Source organism: Thunnus maccoyii, chromosome 14 (genome assembly GCF_910596095.1).
Source record: "Thunnus maccoyii chromosome 14, fThuMac1.1, whole genome shotgun sequence".
Lineage (NCBI taxonomy): Eukaryota > Metazoa > Chordata > Actinopteri > Scombriformes > Scombridae > Thunnus > Thunnus maccoyii.
Genome location: NC_056546.1, coordinates 29,905,553 through 29,932,301, shown reverse-complemented (window position 1 = coordinate 29,932,301; position 26,749 = coordinate 29,905,553). Strand labels below are relative to the sequence as shown.

The 26,749-nt window shown below is 40.3% G+C and overlaps 1 protein-coding gene across 1 annotated transcript in view; it reads left to right on the top strand.

The window, feature by feature from the left end:
- The window catches only part of si:ch211-250c4.3 (uncharacterized protein LOC100535981 homolog), a 43,229-nt gene extending 16,710 nt beyond the window's left edge, over positions 1 to 26,519 (top strand). The window contains exons 3-8 of the mRNA XM_042434103.1: positions 11,972 to 12,130; positions 18,960 to 19,122; positions 21,684 to 21,811; positions 23,030 to 23,151; positions 24,207 to 24,311; positions 24,608 to 26,519. Coding sequence (XP_042290037.1) covers positions 11,972 to 12,130; positions 18,960 to 19,122; positions 21,684 to 21,811; positions 23,030 to 23,151; positions 24,207 to 24,303 — 669 coding nt within the window. The 3' untranslated portion in view covers positions 24,304 to 24,311; positions 24,608 to 26,519. The remainder of the gene's footprint in view (positions 1 to 11,971; positions 12,131 to 18,959; positions 19,123 to 21,683; positions 21,812 to 23,029; positions 23,152 to 24,206; positions 24,312 to 24,607) is intronic.
- The last annotated feature ends 230 nt before the right edge of the window (positions 26,520 to 26,749 follow it).

The window sequence follows — 26,749 nt, the reverse complement described above, 5'->3', positions numbered from 1 at the left end:
CTGATTGTTTGGGTAATAATTTTATTGTTCACCTTTGTTTTCTCTTCCAAATAAGTTTGACTAACCTGTTTGTTTCCAACTTGTCTGATTGTCTGACTGCTTGTGTTTCTTGACCTTTCTGACCTATTTTTTGTGAAGTATTGCAAGATCTCAGCAACTGCTTTGGTGAGCAAGTCTGTTGAATTTATATGCAATCATGCTGCTTGTAAAATTCGCAATACATTCAGTCTTAACACACTTTAAGAAATATTGTCTAAACAAGCTCTTACATGTCTAAGTTGGATGTTGTTACTGTGTAGTGAGTCATCTCAGGTTCAAACACTTACTGCTGCTGAAACACAGTGATAACAACCCTTTGCATTCATACTGGATCATCTTGTGTGTGTGTGTGTGTGTGTGTGTGCTGTGTTCTGTGCTTCCAAAATTGTTGAATACGGACAATTATGGTTCCTCCAGACTTGAGGGAAATCCCCTTTGGATGAGCAACAAATATATTTTATGTCCTCTGTCATTAATTCTAATTTTAAACCCTTTCCAGCCTTTATGTCACCAGGTAATTACATCACTGCAGCTGTAATAAGGTTCTCAGAGTCAGTACGTTTCTTGACTGTATTACGTAATGGGTGAAGGTCCTTCAATTTTCTGCTAAACAAAATAATGTAAATAGTATTGAAGCTATACTTGTGCTTTGACCTCTTCCTGTGCCAGGGGCATGACAAAAAAACTGTACAACTGTACTCATTCATAAGGACCTGCAAGGGCATGTTTCATTCATGTTACAGGAAAAAAAGAGCCACTTTACTGTTCACATCTAAAATGAAAGAACAGAGTGTGCTCTACAAGGAGAGCACCTGACAGCTGTGGGAGCTGCTAAGTCAAAATCACCTGTTTGATCTCCTGAAAACATCACAGCCAAGCTCTGAGACTGTCTTTCATTATGGGCAGCCATTAGCGTGACAATCTGATACAGCCATAAGTTTTCCATATGAATGCCATGTGTTGTTTGACTGGAGTGAGACAAATTGGAAATAATGAAAAAATGTTTGATACACCTTTGAACCAACAACCCTCTTTTGAAACAGGGAGTATTGTTTAAAAGGGGAATTTATTTACTTGTAATTTTTTTCTATGGACCTTTTTGACCAGTTTAATATATAAAAGAGCAAAGTAAATACTTAGAAGAAGCACAGTGCCATTACGCACAGTCATTCACTGTGTTTACCTTCATTATATCACCTGAAAATGACACCAGACTGCTACAGAATAACCACACACACCTGTACACACATTAGACTGGTTGGTTATAACTTGCCTGTTATTGTGTTATGTGGGTCACCAAGGATCATCATAGCCTCTTTTCCAACTTTCTTTTTAGCGAAAGTTGCGTTCCATGTTTTATTCCTGAAATGCATTGTTGTGCAAGCAATTTTGTGTCATGGACGATGTGACCATTTATGATGTGAGATACAGTAGAGTTAGAATTGAAATACAGTCATTTTGACACCATCACATAAACAGCTTCACCAAATTTTGTTATTATTTATTTCTACTGTCACTGTACCAATCATCTGTTAAGAATCCCACATTATTTGCCTCTGGCTGCAACACTCTGCGCCTCCACACAGCAACATGATTTCCTGAAGTATTTCTATTTGATGAGCTAATGTTGTCATACTTCATATGTGGGATGACTGAATCTGGTATGGAGCCTGGTACTGAATCTGGTATGGAGTGCCAGTAAGGAGAATAAGCTAATATCTGCCAATAATATTGGTCTTGCTGATGTATGGTTCAGGCTAGAGACCTTTTTTACAGAAAACATTTTTACATGCCACAGTAGGGAAAGCACAGTTGCTTCAACTGCTTCAGTTTCAGGCTCCTGGTGTTGTTCATGCTGGCTCACTGTCACAATGTCATGTCATACTGAGACACTCGAATAGAATAGAACACCTGTACTTTTTCTACTATGCCAAGTCAAAATGTCTGCTGTAAAAAAGGCAATCACTTTTAAATCCTGAATATAAGGTTGGGCACCACAGATTTATCAACATACTAGAACACAGGGTTTAAACAGCTCAAACTCTTCAAGCTATTACTGCTTTTCAAAGCTACAAATGTTGTGCCACATTCTTCCTCAAAGTCCTTTCAAAACAATGTCATGTTCAAAGGCTTTGGTGTAGACAAGGCTAGCAGTCAGACAGGCTGTGAGGTGGGGAGGGCATGCGTTACAGTACGCGGCAGCTTTTTCATTGACCTGCATGTCATGCAGCACCTGTTCATCTGTGCTCAGAGACTGGAGATTTTCCTGCAGATACTGTTTCTGACCGCCAACTCCTCTCTCATCTGGACCCTCCCTGCTTTCCAAGCCCAGAGGATGGTGGCCTACCTGGATGCATCAAATAGGTGTCAAATATTTCAAATGACTCACATATTTACCCAGATAAAGGCTCTTTGATAGGTCTCTGGGGCCCTTGTGAGGTAATGGCGTGTGGCAGTGGCTTTTAGGGGCCCAGCATGACAGACTCTAGGGGTACATTGTTGACAGGCAGTTAGGTGGTATGCCCCCCACCCCCATCATCATCACTTGTCACCACAGCTAATAATGTAATTCCTTTCCCTGCTAAATGGGACTCTGTAGTCCGGGCTGAAGGATATTGGATTTTCCTTGCCCCAAATACTTGAACATCAAGGACTTTCTCTATGTTTACCTCCATGTCTTTTCTCTCCCACACTGTTCCTCTGTCTTAACATGGATAACAGTTTTTGACACAGTTGTGCTGCAGAAGCAAACTTACTAATGTTACCATGACAAGGAAATGCAAACACTGCCAGGTTGAATTAAATACATCAAGAATAAATTCTGTAATGTCTGCAAGTTAGATATATTTTGTGCATAGCTGTCATATTTCCATCATCAGGCAATAGCGGTGATCATATGGAACCGCTTAGCTGTGTGTCTGATCTCACGTTTGGTATCCACTTTCAAAGCATATTTACCTCATCAGCACTAGTGTGAAGTGTAATTAAAATACAGAGCCTGGATGCCTCTGGTTTACTTGAATTCCTCAGCTGCACAACATAAATGAGAACAGCACACACATGTTCCTTCTCCTTCTGGAGAGTTGTTTTCATTCACTTACACCATGAAGGATTTCAAGTCCCAGAAAAGACAGTATTGGAGAGCTGCAGGTGAATGATGTCTACTTGATATACCACTGTCTAGGTTATGTCTATCCACTAATCCAACTGATAAACACCCAATAACACGTCTAAGACTAAGAGGACAGAGGCAGTGTTCATTTCATCAACAAAAACTATGGAAAGAGAAGTTTGTTGATGTCTTTCCATGACTAAAACATTACATAAAACTAAATAAAAAAAACTTGCATACATTGTATACTCCTGAATGGTAAAATAGTATCCTTTGTCATCCCAAAACATCTCTCTGCTAATGTTAACTAACTTTATCAGTACTTGGAGGGAAAAAAGTTCTCAAAATTCAAAATTCTTCAACTGTCCCATTGAAAATTAGACAAGGGGTGGTAACAAAACAGCGAGGACAAAAACATGCAGGCCAGCACACCATTAAAAAGGAAAGTTAATAATGATATAACATTATCACAATAACAAAGATTTTAATGTTACTTTCATTTATTGTTACATTGAGTTGGCTATATTTCAGCTTATAGGCTACTGACAGGAATGAGTGCAGGATTAATGTCAGCTGTCAACCATTTAAATCTTCTTCTACAAATTAGAATATATATATATATATGAATTCTCAGAGTGAATTTATGCACTGTATAGGGTCAGGGTTAGGGTTGCACAAAAACAAAAGGTTGTGTCCATGGCACATACACTACCTTTTATAACAATAATAATAAACTTTATTTATATAGCACTTTTCTTAGAAAAATTAAAGTGCTTAACAGAAAAGAAGTTGCTGCAAGAGGTTGATTTGCTAACAAGCCCACAAAGTAATGCTTCATATTTGATGGATGCAAAAATTGCAATAGTGCAACACTACACCTGTCAGACACCTGATGACACAAAATGATCATGATTCATACATGTCCGAAATCACACAAACACATTTTTTTTCTACTTACCTCACAATACAACACACGTAACCCTATAACCAAACCATACTATACCATGCCATACCATCATACTAACTGTACACATCAAAGATGTTGACAGCTGTAGTATCTACAGTAAAAGCTTAGAGGACATAAAATTGTAAAAAAGCTTAACAAAAATTAGACTTACTGACAAAAGCTAAACTGAAATGACTTTATCTACTACCTTATGACAATAATGAAACAACTAAAACTGAATCAAAATCAGAGGCCAACAGTACCAGAAGAGCATATCCAGGCACATATGTAGTGTCTTCCAGTTCCTGTCTGGGTGCTTAGAAAGATATAGTGCAGGGAATTGAGGATGAAACGCTATCTGTGTGTGTTAAAAGGACCGGTGTCTGGCTGGGAGAAGCAGTGTACGTGATCTGCTTGTACCTTCCTCCCTATCTGGATGCTCCACACACATCTGGTGCTTCATTCCTTTCCACCACTGTCATGTTTAGGAAAGTATTTTGGATGCAGCAGAGATAATGGAAACATCTACAAGAGAGGGCCAGGAGAGGCCTCTGTTTCCATGGTGATCTTAGATGTTATTGTCTTATCATGCTCATATTTTGAATAACTTGATGTGAAATGGGGAAAATGAAATCACAAAACTATGGTAACAGCAAATGAGCTCTCAACTTATAAAGATAGTGCCCAATTTTTCACAAAAATAACTAGGACAGTCCCGGCAACAGCCATAGTAAATGACATGCTCACTCTTTTAAAAAAAATTCCACATTTACACATGGAAGAGTAAAACCTGTGAGAGCCATACAGAGAAAAAACATGGTTCCACAGTGGCTCTATGGTGCTGTCCGTACCTGTAATGACTCAACAACATGGTCATTTGTTAAAATAAAAAAAGGAGGGTGGTTCTTTACAATGGTTGGGTCAGAGCATCATATTTCTTGTAAAGTCTTGTTAAATCATTTGAATGTGGTTCCACAGAAAACCTTTCTGAGCTTTTACACCACACTTAAAACCCCGGAAAGGGATGACAATGTTGGTTGGCTGGCTGGTCCACTAAGCCAGCCCAGACTGAAATACTTCAACAACTACATGACATGTGGTTCAGACATTCATGGTTCCCTTATAATGGATCCTACTGAGTTTGGTGATCTCCTGCCTATTCTTCTAGCACCACATGAGATTGACATTTTTGTTTTTGAATGAAATACTGTTCTTCAGAGGAGGTATCTAAATCACTCCTCCAGCAGGTCCAAGTTTTAACTTATCCAGTGACATATCTCAACATCTACTTGATAGATTGGCACAAAATTTGTACCAATTTGAAATAGACATTTGTGGTTCCTTTACGAGGAATCACACTGAATTTGGGGATCCCATGACACTTTTGATTTTTGAATGAAATACCTCGATAGACAATCTGACAGATTACGAAATTTGGTACAGACATTTATTTCCCCTTCAAGATGAATTGTAATAACATCTGGGACCATCATCAGGTCAAAATTTCAGTTTGATACTTGGTTTATCACCAAATAGCTGCAAAACTAAAGATGTCCCCATCAGACTCAGCTGTATCCTTGTGTTTGATGGCAATTAGCAAATGTTAGCTGCTAACACTTGGCCCAAAGGTCGAGGTCTGTCCCAGTCCCATACTACCTTCTAACTGTGTACTAAGTGTACTGTTGTTGCAGTTGGTATACGAGAAATCAACTGACTTCATAGTTGTATACTAACAGCAATACTTGCTCTGACAGATTGCAGATTTAAAGTGCCAAATAAACATCTGTGAGTCGCTCCTTCATTTTCTTTAGGCAATCTTGTGTTTTTAGTATACACACAAACTTTTCAAGGTATACCTAACTTCACTTCAGTGTGAACACACTACATACCCAAAACCTGCTTAGTCATTCATTAGTATGTAGAGTAGAATTATGACACAGCTTTAGTCTTGTTGATATAGTAGGAGCGTATTTTGTGAAACCCTTTAATGTGCCTGAATACACTATATTCTGAGCCATTTCCAGTGGTAATCTAACTAATGTTTAAATAGTTTGTTCCCTTTCTGCTCATTTTCAGTTTATTTCTTCCCTTTTAGTCCCAATTCCATTTCAGTCCAGAACCATTTACACCCATGAGTATGAGGGCTTCTATTCAAACAATATGAATAGTCAATTTTTTAAAATGTTAGAATTATGATCTGGACACTTCTGCTTAGCTGCACCATAAATGACCCTCAGATGATAATACATAACAGATATACATTGCTTCCAGCGCCCTTCCACTCACAAGGCTCCATTTATCATCCTCCTAAAACCAGTGGAACTATGGGATTCCTGTTCTGACGTCATGTTCACCTTAAGCAATATTGGATGCAGTGTTTCATCCCAACACAAGCGCATGCTGTGCAGTCGCTGTAGGCCTTTAGCATTATCCAAACTTTATGTCTTATATCAGACATGCAGCTTTTCACATCCTTGTCACCTCCTCAGTCAGTCCCATGTGTGAGACATTGTTGCCCCTTGACTCATGGGCCCAGCAGAAACACAGAGGAAGTGCAGCAGGGTGTGTGTTTGTTTGTGTGTGTTTGCCTTTTTTAAAATGGCTCTGTGCACGCAAAAGGGGGCATTCCTGAATCCCACTCTCTCTTCCCGACTGTGGATCACTCACCGGTCTCTGTGGGGCCACAGATAAGATCCGCCTTCCACCCCCAACAACTACCCCTGAGGAAGTGAGGGTCATCTCCTGGAAGGAGTATTCTTCCTTATCTTAATTAGCCACCAATAAACTTCTACAGGTCTGATAGTCTGGATGCAGTAAAGAGATTCTGAGGACTCAACAGATGAGGAAATCCATCAGCTAAAAATGACGTTAACCCTTTGAACCTAATTTTGTGTCAACAACCAACCCCTGCATCAGAAAGTCTTAACTCAAATTTGAACACATACATAGACATCATAAACACACTGCTAGAAATCAGTGATGTCCTTCCAGTGGATAAATGTCCCTATAGATATTTTTGAGCATCGTAAGCAACCCAGGTGATGCTGTCTGTACATCCACGGTTACTGCTAACAGGTGTTAATAGTTGCTTATGTAGCATGACTTTCTATGGAGCAGATTTGAAATATAGCCAAAAAATAGAGTTTAGCTACCACAGTGACTTTCTATTTATCGAAAGCATAATGGGAACCCTGGTACGAAACTTGCAAAAATATATTCACTTAACAAGACAAAGAATAACAATCATAGCTATCTCCTTTTTTGTTTTATGCTATCAGTAGATTTTTGCACAGAACTTAAGCTTAGAATGTCCAATCAACAATCATTTTGAAGCAGCATTATGTTTCCTTTTTAAATTATATTATTTATTATTTTTATTATATAATATTCACTCTCCTTTTAGCTAGGGTTTGGTCTCCATCAACTCATGAGAAGAATATCTGGTTCTTTAGCTGCTAAATGCTCCACTATGTTCACCAGCTAGTCTCTAACTTTATCTGTCTGCTGTTTTGTGTTGAGCAGGTAGTGTTTATTTTTTTACTGAAAGAGTTGCCTGCTGCTGGACACCACGTTGATGAGGGCAACAGTTGTGAGCAATAAAAAACAATGAGCTTAAAGAGGCTAAAAGGCTAAAAGGCTCTGCCGTTACTATGAGTGACCCCTTTCACACTGTCATTTGATCCATTGATAATATAAAATTATCGATTGGTGCAGCTTTAAAGATCTCAAAATATCACATCAGTAGCTTCAATCCAAAGATATCCGTGCTTGTGCCATGAAAACAATAATGTCAATCAAGTCATACTACAGATATTAAATGGAATTTAAAAATCTAGTTTTAGAGGTACAGCGATCTAAACTCCAGCTCAAAGTATGCTGAGTCTCTTATTATGTACTATGACACAATCAAAGTGAGAAAGAAAGCTTGAGGCAAAGTGTCCTCTGCATCACTGCAGTGTGGGAACTGGTTCATGGTCAAGAGCCTGTGTGATCTTGCAGAAGGTTTGTCCATCAGAGGAAACGAGTGATGTCAGTCCTCCAACCTGTTATGGCTGCTGGCCCATTGTTTGGCCAGTGTTTCCATCATAGCTCCCAGTTGACTGACTGGAGTTTCAGCGTCAGCAGCACAGGAAAGGGGTTTCAGAGGAGGGGGGCAAAGACCCCGACCTGAGCTCACATCCTGCTTTTGTTGGGACACTTTTAGGAATGTTGATGACTGGATAAATATTTGCTCAAAATTTCCTTTTTCATAGTGTTGAAAAATGTGAACATCTGCAGCTCGGACATATAAACTTAACAAGTTTTCATGCTTCTGTGGGTTCTTGTGATGCAGTAACTCATGTTCAAACTCAAACAGAAGTGAGTTAAGTCCTGCACCACTCATGTCAAAACTTCTTGTTTGAAGTTTTACCTTGATGAAACCAGTCATTATTCCCCTTTTAATAGTAGTATATGTTACACACCTTTTTGCATGGAGCTAGCATAACTCATATCTGTAGTTTGTATTACAACACCTTCATTTGTACCATGGAAATGTGGAAAATAAGAAATTTGAAGATTAGTCAAAATGACATCCATTCTGGTATTCTGGTATGTGATGATTACGCAACTAAGTCAGGATGAAGGCTGAAGCAAAGATAAAGAGCATCACATCAACCATAATTCCTTTTTATTCTTCATCCCTACTGGATGATAACATGAATTTATTGGGAGACAAGCAGCCAATGGTAATGGAATGCTCTTACAAGTGCAGTTTATGTGGCTCACTTGTGAAAGTGCTTTAAGAAGCCATAAAGTGCAATGATAAGAGCATAAACAATGTGTTAATGGGTTATGTTTAGAATATTACAGGGGATATCATACTTGACAAATTACATCATAACATGAAAGTTTAAATAATACATTTGGTCTCAGCTTTTTCAATCTGTATTTATTAAAGGCAGGCAAAACAAGAACTTTGTTTTAAAGAACACATCATATTTACATATTTCTTAATCACATAGTTTAAAGTCACCCTGATGTAAATTGTTGAAACAAACAGTGCTACTGATCTATTTCTTTTAAATACATTTCCCAGGCAGGGTAAGACTCAAACCACTAAACAGTCAGTGTGGGTTTACATGTTCTTCCACTCATTTTGTTTCTGATGTTTACATACTGTAAACTGCGGACATCACATACAATGTAACTCTCATCTGCTCTTGCAAACACAATAACAGAATGTATTAGAACTAAATGTGAAATGTTGAAATTTCAGATAAGGTGAATGATTTAATACTTAGGCCCCTCAAGTTCTAAATACATTTAGTAAAATGAAATCATACATTAGTAAACTACTAATCAACTTTAGAGGAGACCTCCACTGGAAACTGCTCAAGGCACTGTTGCTAGAGTATAGTCTACACCTGCAAGAGTCCTGTGTCCTTAATGGGATACTTACTATTCGTGTAAAGCACTACATAGATGTAATCCTTTGGCACTTGACTAAAGAGGGACATACTTTTTGTAATACTGATTTACATGGTAGCAGTAGTTGGGTGTACAACAACAAACAAAACAAAAACAAAACCCCTCACGAACAAAAAGTCGCACTTTTTTTTTTTTTTTTTGTCTCCAGCCACTCCTCTTGGTATATTGTTATTGTGTTCATCAATGGAAAAAAATGTCATAGTCATTAGCTTAAAGCCAAACTGTGTGGAATTTCCTGTGATGTAATTATAGCATCTCTCAAATTATGTTGACAAATATGAGACAACCCTGGTGAAAATTGGTGTATATATGCCTGCACAGTGTGTGACAGTGTGACACAGTGCATACAGGATGCATATTATAGACAGTGATGTCTTAAACCTTAAACTCATGACACGATAATGTGATGTGAACAAGCTGCTCTGCTAAAAATATCTATCTAACATCTATCTATAAACAAGCATACATCTGTATTGAGGGGAAACAGAGGTGGAGGTTATTCTGAAATGCCATGTTCAGTGTCACCATGGCTTGGGTCTGTGCCTCCCCTTGGCCGCTCCATTCAGAATGGCCTGGAAAGGCCACTAAACAAAGGCCTACAGTGCATGAATTTCTCCTGCCTTTGAAATGATTTACAGTCTATTCTCCTGCGCTACAGAGCTGCTAGCCTTTAGGAATGTCCTTTATATCAGTGTCTGTGGAGATTTTGTCCCATGATATTTTGAAGCTTTTCCATCCTGACAAGAATAATACTGGAGTCGACCCACCTGAATCATCATCAACATCACAGGACCCCTGCTGGAGTTGCCTGCAGTTTGCCTGCCTGGGCAAACAGGTCAGTGTATGATACAGTCAACATGGACTGCACTACTTCCTGTATCACCTCGACCCATGCACGTATGCAAGGATCCTGTTCATGGACTTCAGCTTGGCATTCAACACCCTCATCTCAGAAGTCATCCTCACCAAACTCATCCAGCTCTCTGTGCTCGCCTCCACCTGTTTGTGCCCACCTCCACCTGTCAGTGGATCACAAACTTCCTGACAGACAGGAAGCAGCAGGTGAGGCTGGGAAAATCACATCCTGCACCCGGACAGTAGTCAGCACTGGCGCCCCCCAGGGATGTGTGCTCTCCCTGCTGCTCTTCTCCCTCTACACCAATAACTGCACCGCAGGAGACCCGTCTGTTCAACTCCTGATATTTGCAGACGACACAGCAGTCACTGGCCTCATCTGAGACGGAGAGGAGTCTGCATACAGACCGGAGTTTGAACAGCTGGCCTCGTGGTGCGGTTGCAACAATCTGGAGCTGAACATGCTCAAAACTGTGGACATAACAGTGGACTTCAGGAGGAGCCCCCAGCACTGCCGCCCCTCACTCAACAGCACTGTTTTGGCTGTGGAATCCTTCAGGTTTCTGGGATCTACAGTCTCCCAGGACCTGAAGTGGGAGTCCAACATCAACACACAAAAAGGCCCAACAGAGGACTTGCTAACTGCACCAGCTCAGGAAAGACAACCTGCCTCAGGAGTTGCTGATCCAGTTTTACACTGCAGTCATCAAAGTCTGTTCTCTGCCCATCCATCACTGTCTGGACAGGAACAGACTACAATGGCAGAAAATGTAATTTGTGCCAACCTGCCCACCATCCCACCGATACACCTCCAGAGTCACAGAACGGGCAGGGGAAATCACTGCAGACCCCTTATACCCTGGACATAGCCTGTTCCAACTTCTCCCCTCTGGTAAGTGCTACAGAGCACTGTAAACCAAAGCCACCGGACACAGGAACAGCTTCTTCTCCCTTGCCGTCACACTTGTGAACAGTTAACTAACTGTGGCACAGTGCAATAACCCTGGAACACTACCTATTGCACTTACAAATTACATATATTTATTTTAGTTTAAAATGCAAAATGTGCAATACATTTCACTCATTACTGTATATCTGAACAGGCTGTATATACTGTACACAACCACCTACTATATGTACATAAAGTGACACTTTTTTCCTTACCATTAAATATTTATCTCAGCACTCCTTGAACTCCTCACTTCTTTGCACAATTTGTATCCTGGTTACAGTTCACAGAAACGGCTCCATCTGTATATAGTTATTCCTAAACTGGAGTCAGATTCCTTGTATGCATAAACATACTTGGGCAATTAAAATGATTCAGATTCAGAGTCAGATTCTGATTGATGTACATTATGAATTCAAGGTGATGTCTGGCATGATTACAACTGAATTAAAAGTACTGAATATCAGTAAACCGTTCTTCAAAATTTCATAATTTAAGATTCAAACAGCAACAAACTACTAGAACTCTCAACTCAACAAACTTCTAGCAAACTAGCTCACTCCTGGTGTCTGGCTAACCTGCACACCCCCTGCTTATCCAGGTACAGCAGAGTTCCAACCCTCTGGGCTCAGGACTGGGATACCTGGAGCACATCTGCCAGCTTATTGAGAAGATCGGCCAGCTGCAGGAGACCAACCTCCTGCTGCAGAGACAGATCTGCAGCCTGCAGAAGGATGGCAGGATGGCAAAGACCAAAGAGGTGTGTGTCTGTTAACACTGCAGTGCTTTTACTTGTGTTTTTTTCTAATCTATCTCTTGTGAGTTCCACAACTTCATGGAAGTGCAATCCCTGAAGAACCACTTTAAATCACTGTTGAGTAATTAATTGAAAGTAGCAAAACGGACATGAATTTAATTAAAATTTTCCAGGTGCACTGTTTCACCAAATTCCCAAATTAAAGTACCAGATATCTACATTCAGTACAGTTTGAAGACAAACTCCAAACCAGTGGTAGTAAATTGAGACCGAGTGCTCAGTGACCGAGTGAGAGAACAATGTTCTGCAATACAGCTGAAGTAATTTATTGCTTTCTAAAATTAAGTCCATATGTAGAGGATAGGATAGTGATTTTAGAACACTCGGTCTTTGTTCTAAGTGTGGACTGAATAATATAAAAGCAATGTCAGCAGGCAATTACAACAAATTTGCCTTTTTCTCCTGTAAGCAACAATAGCTAGTATTCCAGTAAGTGACTATTAAATGTGTACAGTTTGGCACAGCAAACAATGTGGGAAATAAAATCCAGAGCCTGCTTTCCTCACTCACTCTGATCTCAATGACTACACTGGCTCTCTGTTATCTCAGTGCTCCAAAGAAAAACACAAATAACTTGTGTTGTTTTGAAATGTTTTATCAGAGCTGTGGTCTTTTACAACAGGACAGCACCTATGAAAACTTGTGGGAAGCATTTTCAACATGCGCAGTGAGAGACATGTTTTGTGGGGTTCATGGCTCCCAGGACAAACTATTGGAGTCCTACTGATATTAACATTTATTTAGGTTTCTTTAGTAAATATTCGAATTAAAATATTAGATTGTTTCTGCAGTGACAGTGATCTGAAATCTGACAAAGTTGGCGCTATAATTTGATATACTCTGATAAGGAAATGCTTTTTGTCTGCTGCACCTTATTAAAAGTTCCGACTATAACCATTTGCTCCAGGTCTCATCTTCCCAGATCCTGTCTCAGTTGTCATGTCTGTTGAGACACCAGCTTGAGGTTAAAGCTGGCTGATGCGTGGACACTCCTTCACATTGATTTGTGCAATATCAGACACTAAAAATGTTGTTGATGTTTGTCGTGTTACTTTAATTTGATAGCAAGACATTATCCAGCTGGGTGGTGGAATTTGTTAACTGTACTCTTTGTCATGATCTGAATCAGAGTTGTACGTATTTCTGAGGTCACAGGACTAAATCGTTTGACCGTATGAACATTTGCCTTGAACTGTTCTCTAAATAGGAGGAATGTTGCTTTCTTGTTTGATGCCTTGGCACAGGACAGAGAGGGAGGATTCAGAAAACCTGGACTGACACTAGTCTAGTAAGTTTGGGCTCAGGGGCCGGAACAGCTTTCCTCTGGAGCATTGGGTGAACCCAGCAGGGGTCAAGGACTTCAGAGTTTCAGAGTCAAAGAAACGAGGCAAACAGAGTGACAGAGTGAGAGAAGAAATGTATTTAGTTTATACATGCAGGTTTTATTAAGTTTATAAATGCTCATACCTTTACATCCTTATGCAATATTTCTATATTCACTTGAAGACTGAAAAGGTCTGAATCTTGACTCCTGACAGATGGACCACACCGGCTGCTCTCCCAAGCCCTTTTGTCCAATTCCCTGCTGTGATATTATCAAAGGCAAATCCACGACTGGAGACAAAAATGACACATCAAAAGAAGAGCAGCCCTAACTGGAACACTGTCTGAGATCTCTGAATAGACCATTAATGACAGCTCAGTGTGTATGTGACAGCTCTGGTTCACTTGTCACATCAGCACCAGAAGCACAGCTGGATATACTGAGAGCAGGCAGAGGATAAACAAAAAAGCGGTTACACCTACAGTAGGAAGACCCCCCACCCCCATCAGCAGTGCAGTAGACCACCAGACCACCACAAGTTACATTTCTATTGCCAGAATACATCCCATAGCCCTTTTTGACATATCACTAATGCAGCGTTATAGAAATAAAATGTATGTAATCAAGAAGTAGAATTACTTTACAGTACACATCTTGCTCCACTATTCTCAAACTTGATCTTCCTCCTTGAGTCGAGTCTCCTCAGTTATGTGGGGACAGGAAGCAATGGAAGGGACATTCCATGGTGTTTTTTTCTCCTTGACTGACTGTGAGATACTTCCAACAACCTTATCCTTTGCTGATGGTTTAAGGGTCATTGACTCCCCATGGGAATCCCTAAAGATGTGATAAACTCCTGTGTGGGGTTCTCCATACAGATAGTGTGTGCCATAGTAGCATTTGACTGACTACTATCATCTACAACAGTCACTCACCATGCTTAAATATTAGCATAAAGCATAACACTTTGAAATAATTATTAACATAATATTAATAATAATAACATGAAATTTTAAATAATAGTTCATTTAAACACACTTGTTGAGCATCCTTGGTCTATTAGTCTTTTTAATTGGCCTAATGCGTTGTTTAATTAGCCAAATAATGATAAATGATATACCTGAAGAGAAAACAGTCATGAAGTATAACAACTGGCCCTGTGAGTACCACGTGACAATCAAGATGAGCTTCTTGGACTGGAGCAGTGAGACGGAGCTGAAGGTGGAGTGTCGAGGGGTCCCGGACAGCGAGGAGAAGTGGACGAAAGAGGGCTGGAAGAGATACTACCTTGAAGCTATTAAACAGACTTTTGGTTATGGGGCGCGGCTCTCTTTTGCCCTGTTGCCTGTCCGCTCCCCTCCCTCTGCTGCCACGTTAGGCTACAACTCACGGATACAATGTAACAAACTCGCTAATGAACTTGTTCCTGTTATAATACATAACAACACGCATACCATATTCATTCTTTTAGTTTTTTTTTCTCTTTAATGTGAAGCACTTTGAGCTGCATTTTGTATGAAAGGTGCTATCCGAATAAAGTTATCATCATTATTATTATTATTATTATACTTGTAGGCACATTTAGATTTACTCAGTAACACATAGGCCTACTCCGTTCCTATAAAAAAATGGAAAAACAATGTCTAAAGAAATAGGAATCGAAGTTTAGCACCACTCACCAGAACTAAGCAATGTTGGGGTATGTTGAGCTTGGCTTGTTCTTTCTGCAGTTTTCTCTTCTTTTTCCAGCTCTGTGAAAAAGTCATCAACAACTATTCTGCACAAACCCATGGCTCAGGTCTTCTAAATATCTTCATTGCATTGGTGATGGCTAAATGCAGATTATGGCCAAAGCAACTTAGCCATTGCCAGCTAAGTTTTTGAATTGCAGCCACAATATTGGCCCCATTGTCCGTGGTAATATAGGCCATTTCCTCTCGTCCAGGAATACTCTTGGAGGGAGGACCTGAGGGCTTCCGCCAGGTTGTCACCTGTGTGGCTTTCTGGTGTGAACACAGTCTCTGTTTGGGAATTACCAAGAGAAGTGTGTTCGCTATAAGCATCAAACTCCAACTGTTTACTTTATGCTTCTTTCTTTAGTGTCTGTGTGTATATATCCAATTGAATTTTATCTATAGATATCATGAGTACTCAAGCCTAGAAATAATGAATACTAATTGGACACACAAAGGAAATCCCCATATGTTTAACAGACTGTCCCTCCCCCTCATGCGTGAAGCTGAAGTGACGAGCAACTGATATGTTTTGTTTCTCCAGAAGCCCTTCACCCCATGAAGGATCTCTGCCAGCTCAGTTGTTATTGTCCTGTGACTGATGCTCTTTGGGTGACCGGGTTTCCTTTTTCCGGGCCTGTCTTCACCTAACTTTTGGAATATGACTGTGGTGCTTATAAAGAATGACCTGTGCAACATAGATGTTTGCCTGAATCTCATCTTTACAACCACACTGTTGCTGATTATTTTACACAGGTTGGAAGCTTCAGTGAAAAAACACTGGTGTTGGCTCTGTATGTATGTTTCAGTTGAACAGTGAATACCTAGAGGTTTAACAAAAACAAAAACCATGAGGCATAACAGCAACAGGCCTTTATCTACCCCATAACTAATACAAATGACCAGTGGTTATGTAATAAAGCTGGGAGAAGGGTGCTTTTGTGTTGATATCAGGGGAGAAAATGTGTGTGTGTAGGCTGATGTGCACTTGGACGTGTTGTTCTAGAGGCCCATTTGAACTTTTGCCTCTACAGTAGGTGAAAGGTAACTCCAGAGCAGGCAAAGAGATATTTTGGCAAAAATCAGGAAATGACTCACACAATGAGCCACTTGGGTTGCATGATGAAGCTGTGCAGGTGGTGTGTGTGTGTGTCTGTACACATACTCTACACACACATAGAATCCTTTTTCTGGGCAGGAGTATAAACGTGATTCCACACAATAGAGCAGGAAAAAACACATCTCATCCCCTGGCTTTAATCTCATCCATGTGACACTTCTGTTGCAGGCTGCGTTTATATAGTTTGAACTATTATGGGATTTTACGTGGAAGTGATGTCATACTGGAGTTCCCTTTCATTTAGCATGGAGGGATGTGAACTTCAATTAGACTGATGCTCTGGGATGACTCAGTCGATTGTATTGTTCTTTGTCCTCCTGAAGTACAAGTCATAGGAGGAATATACAGTATACTGACTCACATAATGGTGCATACAGTACAACCAAATATGTAGGAGGATGACTGGTCCATGAACTCAAACAAAGTAACATTCTCCAGCAAGGCCATAATGGATTAAACTTGCATGCACAGATGAATAATTCATGCTTTTGAATTACAGTCAGGGTACTGCAGAAGCAGTTGTGGCTCTTTAAGTCAGTTATGGAGGAGAACCAGTAGAGTTAGAGGCAGGTCAGCAACTATGTTTTTGTTAATGAGGTGCCAAACAAACTAAATTAATTGCTTAAAAAATATGAGGCAGTGTTGGGGAAAGAGTTACTCGTCCTTCCCCGGCCTGGTCAAGGTAAGTAAGCAATGGGTCCCAAAGAGCTGAGAATTTTTTTACTGAATTGGTTCTCAAGAAACTGAGTCTTTCAATCTGTATGACTGAAATTATGTCAGCCATCCATCTCTGGAACGAAGGGGGAGAGGGTGATTTCCATTTCCTCAAAATTAGTCTTTTGGCGACAATCATCCCCAGCATCAAGGACTGTTGCATGGCTGTAGGAAAGCACACAGTGGATTGTGAGCAGCTGAAGATGGCAAGTCCAGTTTCTCATTGGATGGTTCTTTTATAGGCATTTGAGTACCAATTGAATATTTTGGGCTAGAATTCAGTAAGTGAAGGGCAGAGCCAGAAAATGTGAGACAGTGTGTCATCTGACATCTGTCACACAGTGGTGAGACAGAAGGGTAAACCTTGTGCAACCTCGATGTAGAACAGTGAAGACGTTGGACAATTTTGAACTGGATCAGCTGGCGTCTACCGTTAATTGAGCAAGACTATTATAGACAGACTCTTATCCCATGCAACTTCAGATAATTCAATGCCCAGTTCCCCTTTCAAAGCCTCCTTTTCACAGTAGAGGCTATAGTACAACCATCAAACAAACATACAAACTTGGAAACAAGATGCCTGGAGTCAGGAGGATTCTTTAAAATATCAAAAAAAATTATGCTTCCCTGGAAGGGATTCAAAGATACGAATCTTGGATTGGACGTAGTGCCTAATTTGTAGGTATTGAAAATAATGTGAGTGAGACAGCTCAAATTTATCTCTCCTCTCAGCAGACTGAATGATGCAAACCATCTATCTACATACATATCTTCAAGAGAAATTTGACCCCTCTGCCTCCAGGCATCTGTCTGATCATGAGGGTAAAAAGGAGTGGTTGAACTTGCAATATCCAGCTGCACCTCAGTCTGCATTGCTCAGTTGTTTTGATGTGTTTCCTGCAAAAAATCTTATCCGCATATAGAGATTTAAGATGTTTAAAAACTATGTCCTTTTTAACAGCATGGGCAAGCCCCTTGACATTCCACAAAACTATTGTAATATCCTTGCCCCCCAACTTCATTCTAACATGATACCTCTGCATATGCAAATAAGGAAGAGATTATTTCGGTTGAGCACAAACATAGTAAGCAGTGTAAAGTGACTTCCAGCCTTGTAAAAGTGCTATAACGAGAAAAGAAAAAGACAGACATGCCTGAACCATAAGTAAGAACAACACACATCCCCACCCACCCTCCCTTGTGTCTCCCTGGAAACACGAGGTTTCCCGTTTTCATCCAAAGAGAAGCTGTTGGGCAGGTAACTAACTCTGCTATCACAAAACCCCCTCTTTGCGAAGATTTAAAACACAGGCTATATGATACTGTTAAAAACTGGGGATCAACTCTTTGACTTGAAAATGGTGGATGCGTGCCAGGATGGTTTGCAGCTTGGCATCGGTCGCCGGTTTCAGCTGGGGAGAGTAATGCACACGGTTGACTTTAACCGGGTGCGGGAAATGCTCTTCCCCAAGCATCTTGGGAATCAGTCTGGGGACTAATTCAGTGGGTTTACCTTCCTCTTCTCCCTCTTGTATTCCCAAGATTTCAATATTGTCTCTACAGGAGTGGGCCTCTATGTCAAGCACTTCGGTTTGGAGCTGGTAGTTGTGCTTCATTAGCTCTGAGTACTTAGCTTCAAGTTCTTGCATGTGTGCTTCACTGGGAATTTGCTCTGGGTTAACCATATGGGCTTGTGAGTAAGCCTGTGACTCCACAAGTGACTGAAAGTTGGTTTCAAAAGCGTCAAAGCGTTCGTTACTGGCTCAGATATTTCCTTGCATGATATGCAATAATATATATATATATGATATATGCATTAATAATGCATAATATTACAATATTCAGCTGTTTGTGTCTTCTTCCTACTATCTTTCTGAACAGGACTTTTTCCAACAGCACTGCAGCTGTGGTGCAGCCAGTCTGGCCTTTCAGGACGCGCAGAAGCGACACTCCAGAAGTGAGTTTTTGTCACCTAGTGGAACGCTCTCTGACCTGTCCACCATCCCTGAGGTCACCCGGCACCCACTTCTATCAACCAGGAGAGGTAAGGCTGACATATATTTTCCTTTTTTGTGTGTCCTTGAAGGTGCTGTTGAACAAAAGTCCTTAACAAACCATCTTCAGGGTGACAAATAAGCACATTGTAGGAAGCATACTGAGACCTTTAGTTTAGTTTGTGAACACACACCCACACATAGACACACAGACACACAGACACACACACACACACACACACACACACACACACACACACACACACACACACACAGACACATACCCAAAAACACGTTTTCCTGTGCAATGAGGGATTATTACTGACATTTCAGGTGGATTAAATAGACTGGATAAGCTTTTGGCTTCTTTTCACAACTGCCCACTTAAGCTACAGACTCATTCAGTATTGTTTGTTGTGAGTCCATGACATGCAGCTGAGTCCCCTGTAGGTTACTGAAACCATCCCAAATTGAACTTTGCATTTAATTACTAGTGGGATCGGCATTTAATAACCTGCTCCAGTGGGAAGTGTCAACAAACGTACATGCGCACAACCATGTATTAATGTTTTAATTTCAGTGTTTGTCTGGCACTTTCCCGAAATGGATCTAATAGGTGTGTTATTAAAAAGCTTTAGCAGTACTTAAGTTTCATAATCTGACCCTGCAGCAACCCCATGTGTTTTTAGGCCTCAGTGTTTACCTTGTCATCAGACACCAGCTCCAGGTGATGTTAGTCATTTGGGAACACAGTCATCTCCCCAAATGTTATACTTACTGTTGTGTTTTTGGAGTGGTTAATGCTGCCCTAGGTGATTGGTGGCCGATAGCTCAGTGGCCCCACGGGGAAGATGAAATTATAACTCGAGCGGGGACACGGGCGGAATTCCTGGCATCCTGCTCATGACAGGAACACATAATGTCCCGTGGACTATGGAATGCCTCGGTTCTTCCTCTGACGGGCAGGAAACTGGATCTGGAGAAAAGGTTGAGAGGTCATGAAAGATGGGAGGCCCTGCTTAGGTGTAGTAAATAGGAGAAGAGAGCTCTGCAAGTGCAAATGTTCAATATGAGACTGTGGAATTGAGTTTTATTGTTGTATACCAATCACAGATTGTTAGGAGTGTTTATGTTTACACAGGAGCATGTGCATGGACTAATGAATTACAGACTACAAAAAAGGAGTGTTTTTATTGGGTTTGTTGAAGTGCAAGGTTAGGGTAAGGGTTAGGGTACTGTTGTATTTTTGGGTTGTTGCTGTCACTGACAAAGAGATAATTTGCACAAAATCATTCAAGTTTGAATTAACTGGCTTTACTTGCGCACAAATATTAATGACAAAGCTGTAGTCTTAATGTGGGGGTTTCCTTTGTCTAGCAGAGTGTCATGGTCAGTAGAAACTGTGAGCTCCTGTGATAAGGGAAGATGTATTTACATGCATGTGGGAGAAGTTGGGAGTGGAATGAACAGAGGTAAAAAAACAGGCCTGTGCTGATTTCCATCACCATTCGTCATAACAGTCATCGCTCCCTCCTCAACATGGAGCAAAGGCCTCCAACATGTGAACAAACACTCCACCTCCCAGACCAAACCTAAATACAGTATATGTGCACTTTAAAGCTAACTCATTGAAATTAAAAATATCTCTTATGACATATGTTGTAAGTCACAGTGACCATTTACATTTATGAACATGTCTAAATTCTCCTGTTTGACTGAAACTGGCTTTACAGTGATACCGTTTTGGGCCCTGAGCAGATCTGAAATGACTATGTCCAGTGTGCAAGGTATTGCTCATGCTGATAAACCCACAGAGAATTATCACCAACTCTGCAGTTCCCCTCATCTCTACTGAACTTTTTAGCCTCTTTCAGCCAATTGTTTTGGTTTTCCAGTCCTCAAATTCTGCTCTCATCAGCCTTGTTTCGAGCAGCATCAGGCAGCTGAAAGGCAAAGTTAGACACTAGCTGTGAACACAGCTAAAGAGCCAGATATTTTTCTTAGGAGTTGGTGGAGTTAAAAGGATTGAATGTGGAACTCCCCTGGAAAATATTAATTGCAACAGCATGTAAGTTCACCCAAAAGTCACCCAAATGTGTTTTCTCTACATAAGGAAATGATTTTAATGAATGTTAAAGAAAGTGTATAAAAATCACAAAATGTTCACACTGAACATACGGTACTTGGTTAGGGAAAGATTGTTATCATGGTTAAATATCGGTAAATAATTTACTTTCTCGAGTAGTCTTAACCTAACAACATATGAGAAGGAACATGTCACAAGACCGCAGCACTTTGTAGACTGGAAAAATGGTTGCAAGTAAACATAAACAGCACATTAATTACATTTACTCCAAAACACTATTATTAGTAGTAGTATATTTAGTGGTTGTTTTGCAATTGTTTCCTTTTTTTCTGTTTTTTCACCCTAAAAAGACAGAACAATACACAAGATAACAGACACAATTCATACTTACAGTATGACAATAAATGAACAGACGAGGTTCATCATATGAATACAGCTTTCACTGTCTACCCGAGTGAACCCTCTCCACACACACAAACACACACACACACTGTAACAGCTCCTTGTATGTGATTTGTTTTTCAGACATGAGCAGCGAGGCTTTGACAGCCGTACCTCTTTGGAGGAGAGGCCTGAACCGAAGGAGTTACACTGAGGGGGAGGTCCACTTCCTCGGTGACAGCACCGAGGGGCTCTCCATCCCCCAGCGGAGGGTGAGTCATGTGCACATGCTGTAGATCCACTGCAAGAATCACAGTCAGCATAGTCTTGATGGTATGGAAGAGCAGGACCTCTTCATATGAAGACAAATAAGCCAATTTGCTGCCAATAATGAGGAAATTTGACTAATGCCCAAACAGATTTCCTCCCATCACCATCAGCTGTTTTTAGTTTTGATAGCTAGTTTGCTTCTAAGCACTAGTCATTCAAATATACACTAATTCTTGTTGTGGAAGTTGATCCATAGTATCTAACATATTTCATGACTTATATGATTGGTGACTGTTTTTTTTTAAAATAGAAAAATTATTTATTTTAGCACCAGTTGTATTGCAACCATCACATGCTTTCACCTTAGAAATCTGACTTTTGGGTTAAGCAAGTCTGCAGGGTGCCCCCTAACCCCACCCCCCAGCCAACACACTCTGAATCACTTAAAGTTGCCCAATGTCCACATCTTCTGTTCACTGTCTTTATGGCAAACAGACACAGCAAAACTCTTACTGATGACACATGATGAATGAGGGGCCTGGAGGAGTGATTCTCCTTCTGCAAAGGCCCCACTGTTGGGAACTAACTGTAATTAATGCAGCAGGATCATTTTTTAAGATCCAACACAATAAGTCTTGTTTTTAGCTTGATTACTTTTTTTATTTTTAACTTTCCAAAGGTTTGACACATTCATCTGCCTCATGGTACACTTACAAACTGTTTTTTTCTGAAAGTCATCACCTCCATTTGCTGATAAATACCATTAGATGTTGTTGGAAGCCCAGGAAGAAGCTAATAAATTGACCTTGAGTTAAGATTATTTTGTCAAACTACTATTCACAAAGTCAAAACAGAATTTTCACACTCAAGTCCTTCCAAAGGGTTTTAACAACCTAAGATTTATACAGTTAGCAGTGCATGTGCTCTGTTTGAAGTTAAATCATGAAAACCGCTTGAATTTAATTGAAATTAGAAACTTTTTGTTTATTCTGTCACAAATTATAAAATATCATCTTGATAATCTGATAGATTTGTGGATATGAAAGGCCTTGGGGCACACCAACACCTGGACCCTCAAGCTTCATTGGACCATGCGTGTCTTACTGTCATCAGTAGATTTTGCTGTGTGTTCCTGCAGGGTCACTAGTTTGTCACAGCTAAAAGTACATTAGTATTAAATTGTTGCTCTTGTGTGTCTGTTCTGCACTCTCACTGTTCAGCTGAGTGAAAGCTACACATGGGGCAGAGTCAAAGAACTAGTGAGGAAAACTAAGCTGAGGAACCATAGCAGACTGGGACTGAGCTCCACCTCACTGAAGATGTCCTGTCCACAACTGTACAGGTGAGCAAACAGCAGTGGCAATACACAACAGACCACAGTTTTCGGTACATACCGTCTGGAGTACACTCAGCAGTAGAGACACTAAGGAAGAGAAATATCAATGAAGGGTTTAGCAATCAACCAAACTGCAGTTTTTATTCCTACTCTATGAAGACTTTCCAGACAGAACGCAACAGAAGAGATACATATAGTTCAAGTTCAAATGTTGACACAGATTGTCATATTTTTTCATGAAAGACTATTCTCTCCGTATGCTTATGGAGAGAATAGTGCTTAATGATAAAAGTATGAAACATTGAAAAATATCAAATCTGCTCCCAAACTCTCTGACGAAGCCCAGATTTTAGTGTCCTTTGTTTTCGTGGTGATGTCTCGACTGACATGGCATCAGTTCAAAACCACTGAAAAGGAGCTGTGCTCGCCTCCCTTGTTTGCTGAACAAAACCAAAAAAAAGGAGAAGGAATGCAAGTTATTTGACTGCAATGAATAAAAGCCAGCATGAGGGGAAAGAAAGGCATTTTTGGGGTGGAAAAGTGGTGACAGCTTCAGTGACTTTTGAGCAAGAAGAAGAGAGTGACAGGTTCCTGGCAGGTGGAGATATAAGGAGCTATTAGCTTCATTTTTGCCCGGGAGAGGAGGGGTCTGGGTGTGGATGAACTGTGGTATTTCTGTATTTGAGAGGTTGTACAGTGTAGGAATCTGATGGGAGGCCCTTCAGCTTCTCTCTCTGTCTTGACTGGGGCTTGGCACGGACCCAGGCGGACAGAGGAGGGGGTGGAGTGTCAGGCCTGAGGTATGCCTGGAGGAGTGGGAGAATTCCCCCGTGGATTTAAGCTGAGGCCTGGTGAGATATGGCTGCAGTCCAGGATTCATTAGAAAGAACACCGTCCTCCTCCTGAGATGTGCACACCAGCCTGCTGCAGTGCTTCTGTCAATTTGGGAATAATGAACAAATGTTTTCTCATACTCGCAGACTGGGCTGTCCCACATATCCACCAGAAATACTGTAAAAAGCCAGAAACTCTCAGTAATAGTGGTCTGCTCTTCATTACAGGCCTGATCTGGGACCAGTAGAACCTGCTGGCAGAAACAGGAACTCCATGATTGCCCTGGGCCAGCAGAGCAAGTTGGACTTCCCTTGGCTACAATAAACATCCAGGTAGTGCACTAGTACCATATACTATATTAAAGGCCTGTATCTAGCAAGATACAGACCAATCCTCAAAATGCTTATTGTTAAATAATAAAAATGTCAACAGTGACTATTAATATGAGACAGGCGATGGACCCAGGGTGCAGGCGTGGAAAGCAAATGCTGATACACGACTACGGTGTAAAGCCTCACACTACTAGACTGCATTTCACTCAGCTGTAATCACTGTCCAGTGGAGTTCTTGACAAAGGTGACGAGAGCACTTTTCTAAACCCTGCCCAACATCTTTGTCTCCCCCTCAGATCAGATCCAGATGGCCTCACATGGGAGGAGAAGGAGGACACAACACAGGGGAGATGATTCAAGACTGGGGAAGAAACAGTGAAGAAGAAAATGGAGGGAATGAATAAGAGAGAAGAGCATGAGGGAATTAAAGGAGAGGAATCTCGTATGAGGGATTCAGTTGTTGCACGTGAGGGAACATGAGTGTTTATTTGAGACTTGTTAAATGTATATCACAGTGAAACTTAGAAGTCTGATGTTCTCATATAAAATAATCAAGATGGGGCTAATTATATACATCTAAAACGATCTAAACTGTGACATACTGCATTATACATGTTGATATATTTACAATAGGATAGGTTTCCATTAGAGCGCTGCAAAAACTGTAACAATCCAACTAATGTGAAATATAAACATATTTCATATTTTTCATTCTGTATTTAAGTTTGTAAATGTGTTATAGACAGACTGCTTTGTATATAGTGTGTGTATATGTGTGTGTGTATGTGCGTGTGGTGTTGTATAACTGGGGTGCATGCAGAGATAATGTGTATGACGTGTTCCAGTGTGTGGATCATACATCATGTTAAGGTATGGGCTGAGGATAACATGTCAGATAGAAACCACAGCCTCACTGCAGGCTACTGTCTCCTCTTATGTAACCTTTCAAAAACTCTCTTCCATCAAACAGCAGCCTGCCTTAACATTCACTTTTTTCATTCTCATCCCATAAACTCTGATTATAGGAGGCTGCAGAGGAACATCAATCTCTTGATATAACTAGAATACATATAACTAGTGTGTTTAATAACATGCAAAGCTTGAGTTTGCCACATTAAGCGCTCTGATTTATGTTCTGTGCCAGTGTTGCGTCACTGGAATTCTCTTGTCTTGTCCCAGATAACATGGAGTCATGAGTTACAGTAGCAGAAAAGAAAAGTTGATGATTTCTGAAATTGTGTAAAGGCCTCATAAATTGGAATCATAAACATTGAGTATAAGCCCAAATTTTTCTCTCAAGCAGAAACAATTTCAATGAATTCACATCTGCATCCAAGCAATCACACCACCTCAACAATCTGCAGTATGTTCAGTCTTAACACACCTTTGAAGCTAACCCAGTTTGAAATTGGTGATAAAGGGGCTATTTGCTAGCACAGTCCTGTTTTTCAAGGTTGCACTGCAGCTTGATCTATGTACATTAAAGTCATTAAATTGAATACTGCATAGCTGATATTTCTGCCATTTTTTGTGTAGTTTAAGAAACAAAATGATGTGTAACTCCTGACTTGTCATGACTTGTAAAGCTGCACTCAGCAGGACATCCAAGGAAAATATGTCAGTGCAAAAATTCAGTGATTCAGAGCAAAAGCAGTGAGTGATTAGCTTTAAGGATGGAGACTTGGTAATAATAAAAAATAACAAGAATGACCTTTTCTCTACAGAGTAACCAGAGAAAAAAAAAAAGTTTTTGAATGCCAAATTTTGTTAGGACAAGGCTTTCCACGAACTGCCACAGCAACAGATATAGTAAGTAGCAGCTGCTCTGTTGTGTAAGACAAAGTGCTTCCAACACCACAAGACAGCATTTCAGTTCTGATTAAAGGTGGAAATGCTTCAGAAATATTGTCTAGGTATTATAATACCAAGGGATGCTCCATAGTACGCTATTCTAATGAACTCCAAAGTGGTAAAAAAATGTATTTACTGTATACTGTACAATAAAAGTGTATTCCTCTTGTGTCTGATCAGTCAGCAGAAGGAGGGATGTATGTAGAATTTTGTAAGGCAACAAGAACTGTTTGTGTGTAAATTATAGCTGATGTTTCTGTGTATGACGTCAGACAACTGTATCTGTATCTTTATTGTATGTTTCAGTATGCACCAATATTCAAATTTATTTTTCAAAATAAAGTTAAATCAAAAGTAGATATTTATGCGTACTGTCATTGTGTTCATAGCACTGGTTTTACACCTGCCATAGAGTAATGTGGAGTAACAATTCAATGCTCTCTAATCTTACATTCTCTAATATTTCAGTGATAAATCAACCACTGTGAGCATATTGTTGCCACAGATGTACGCAGAGGTTGATCAGAATGACATCAAAAATTATTCCACACTGTGATGTTATAATTTAGCTGTAACATTTACCAGAC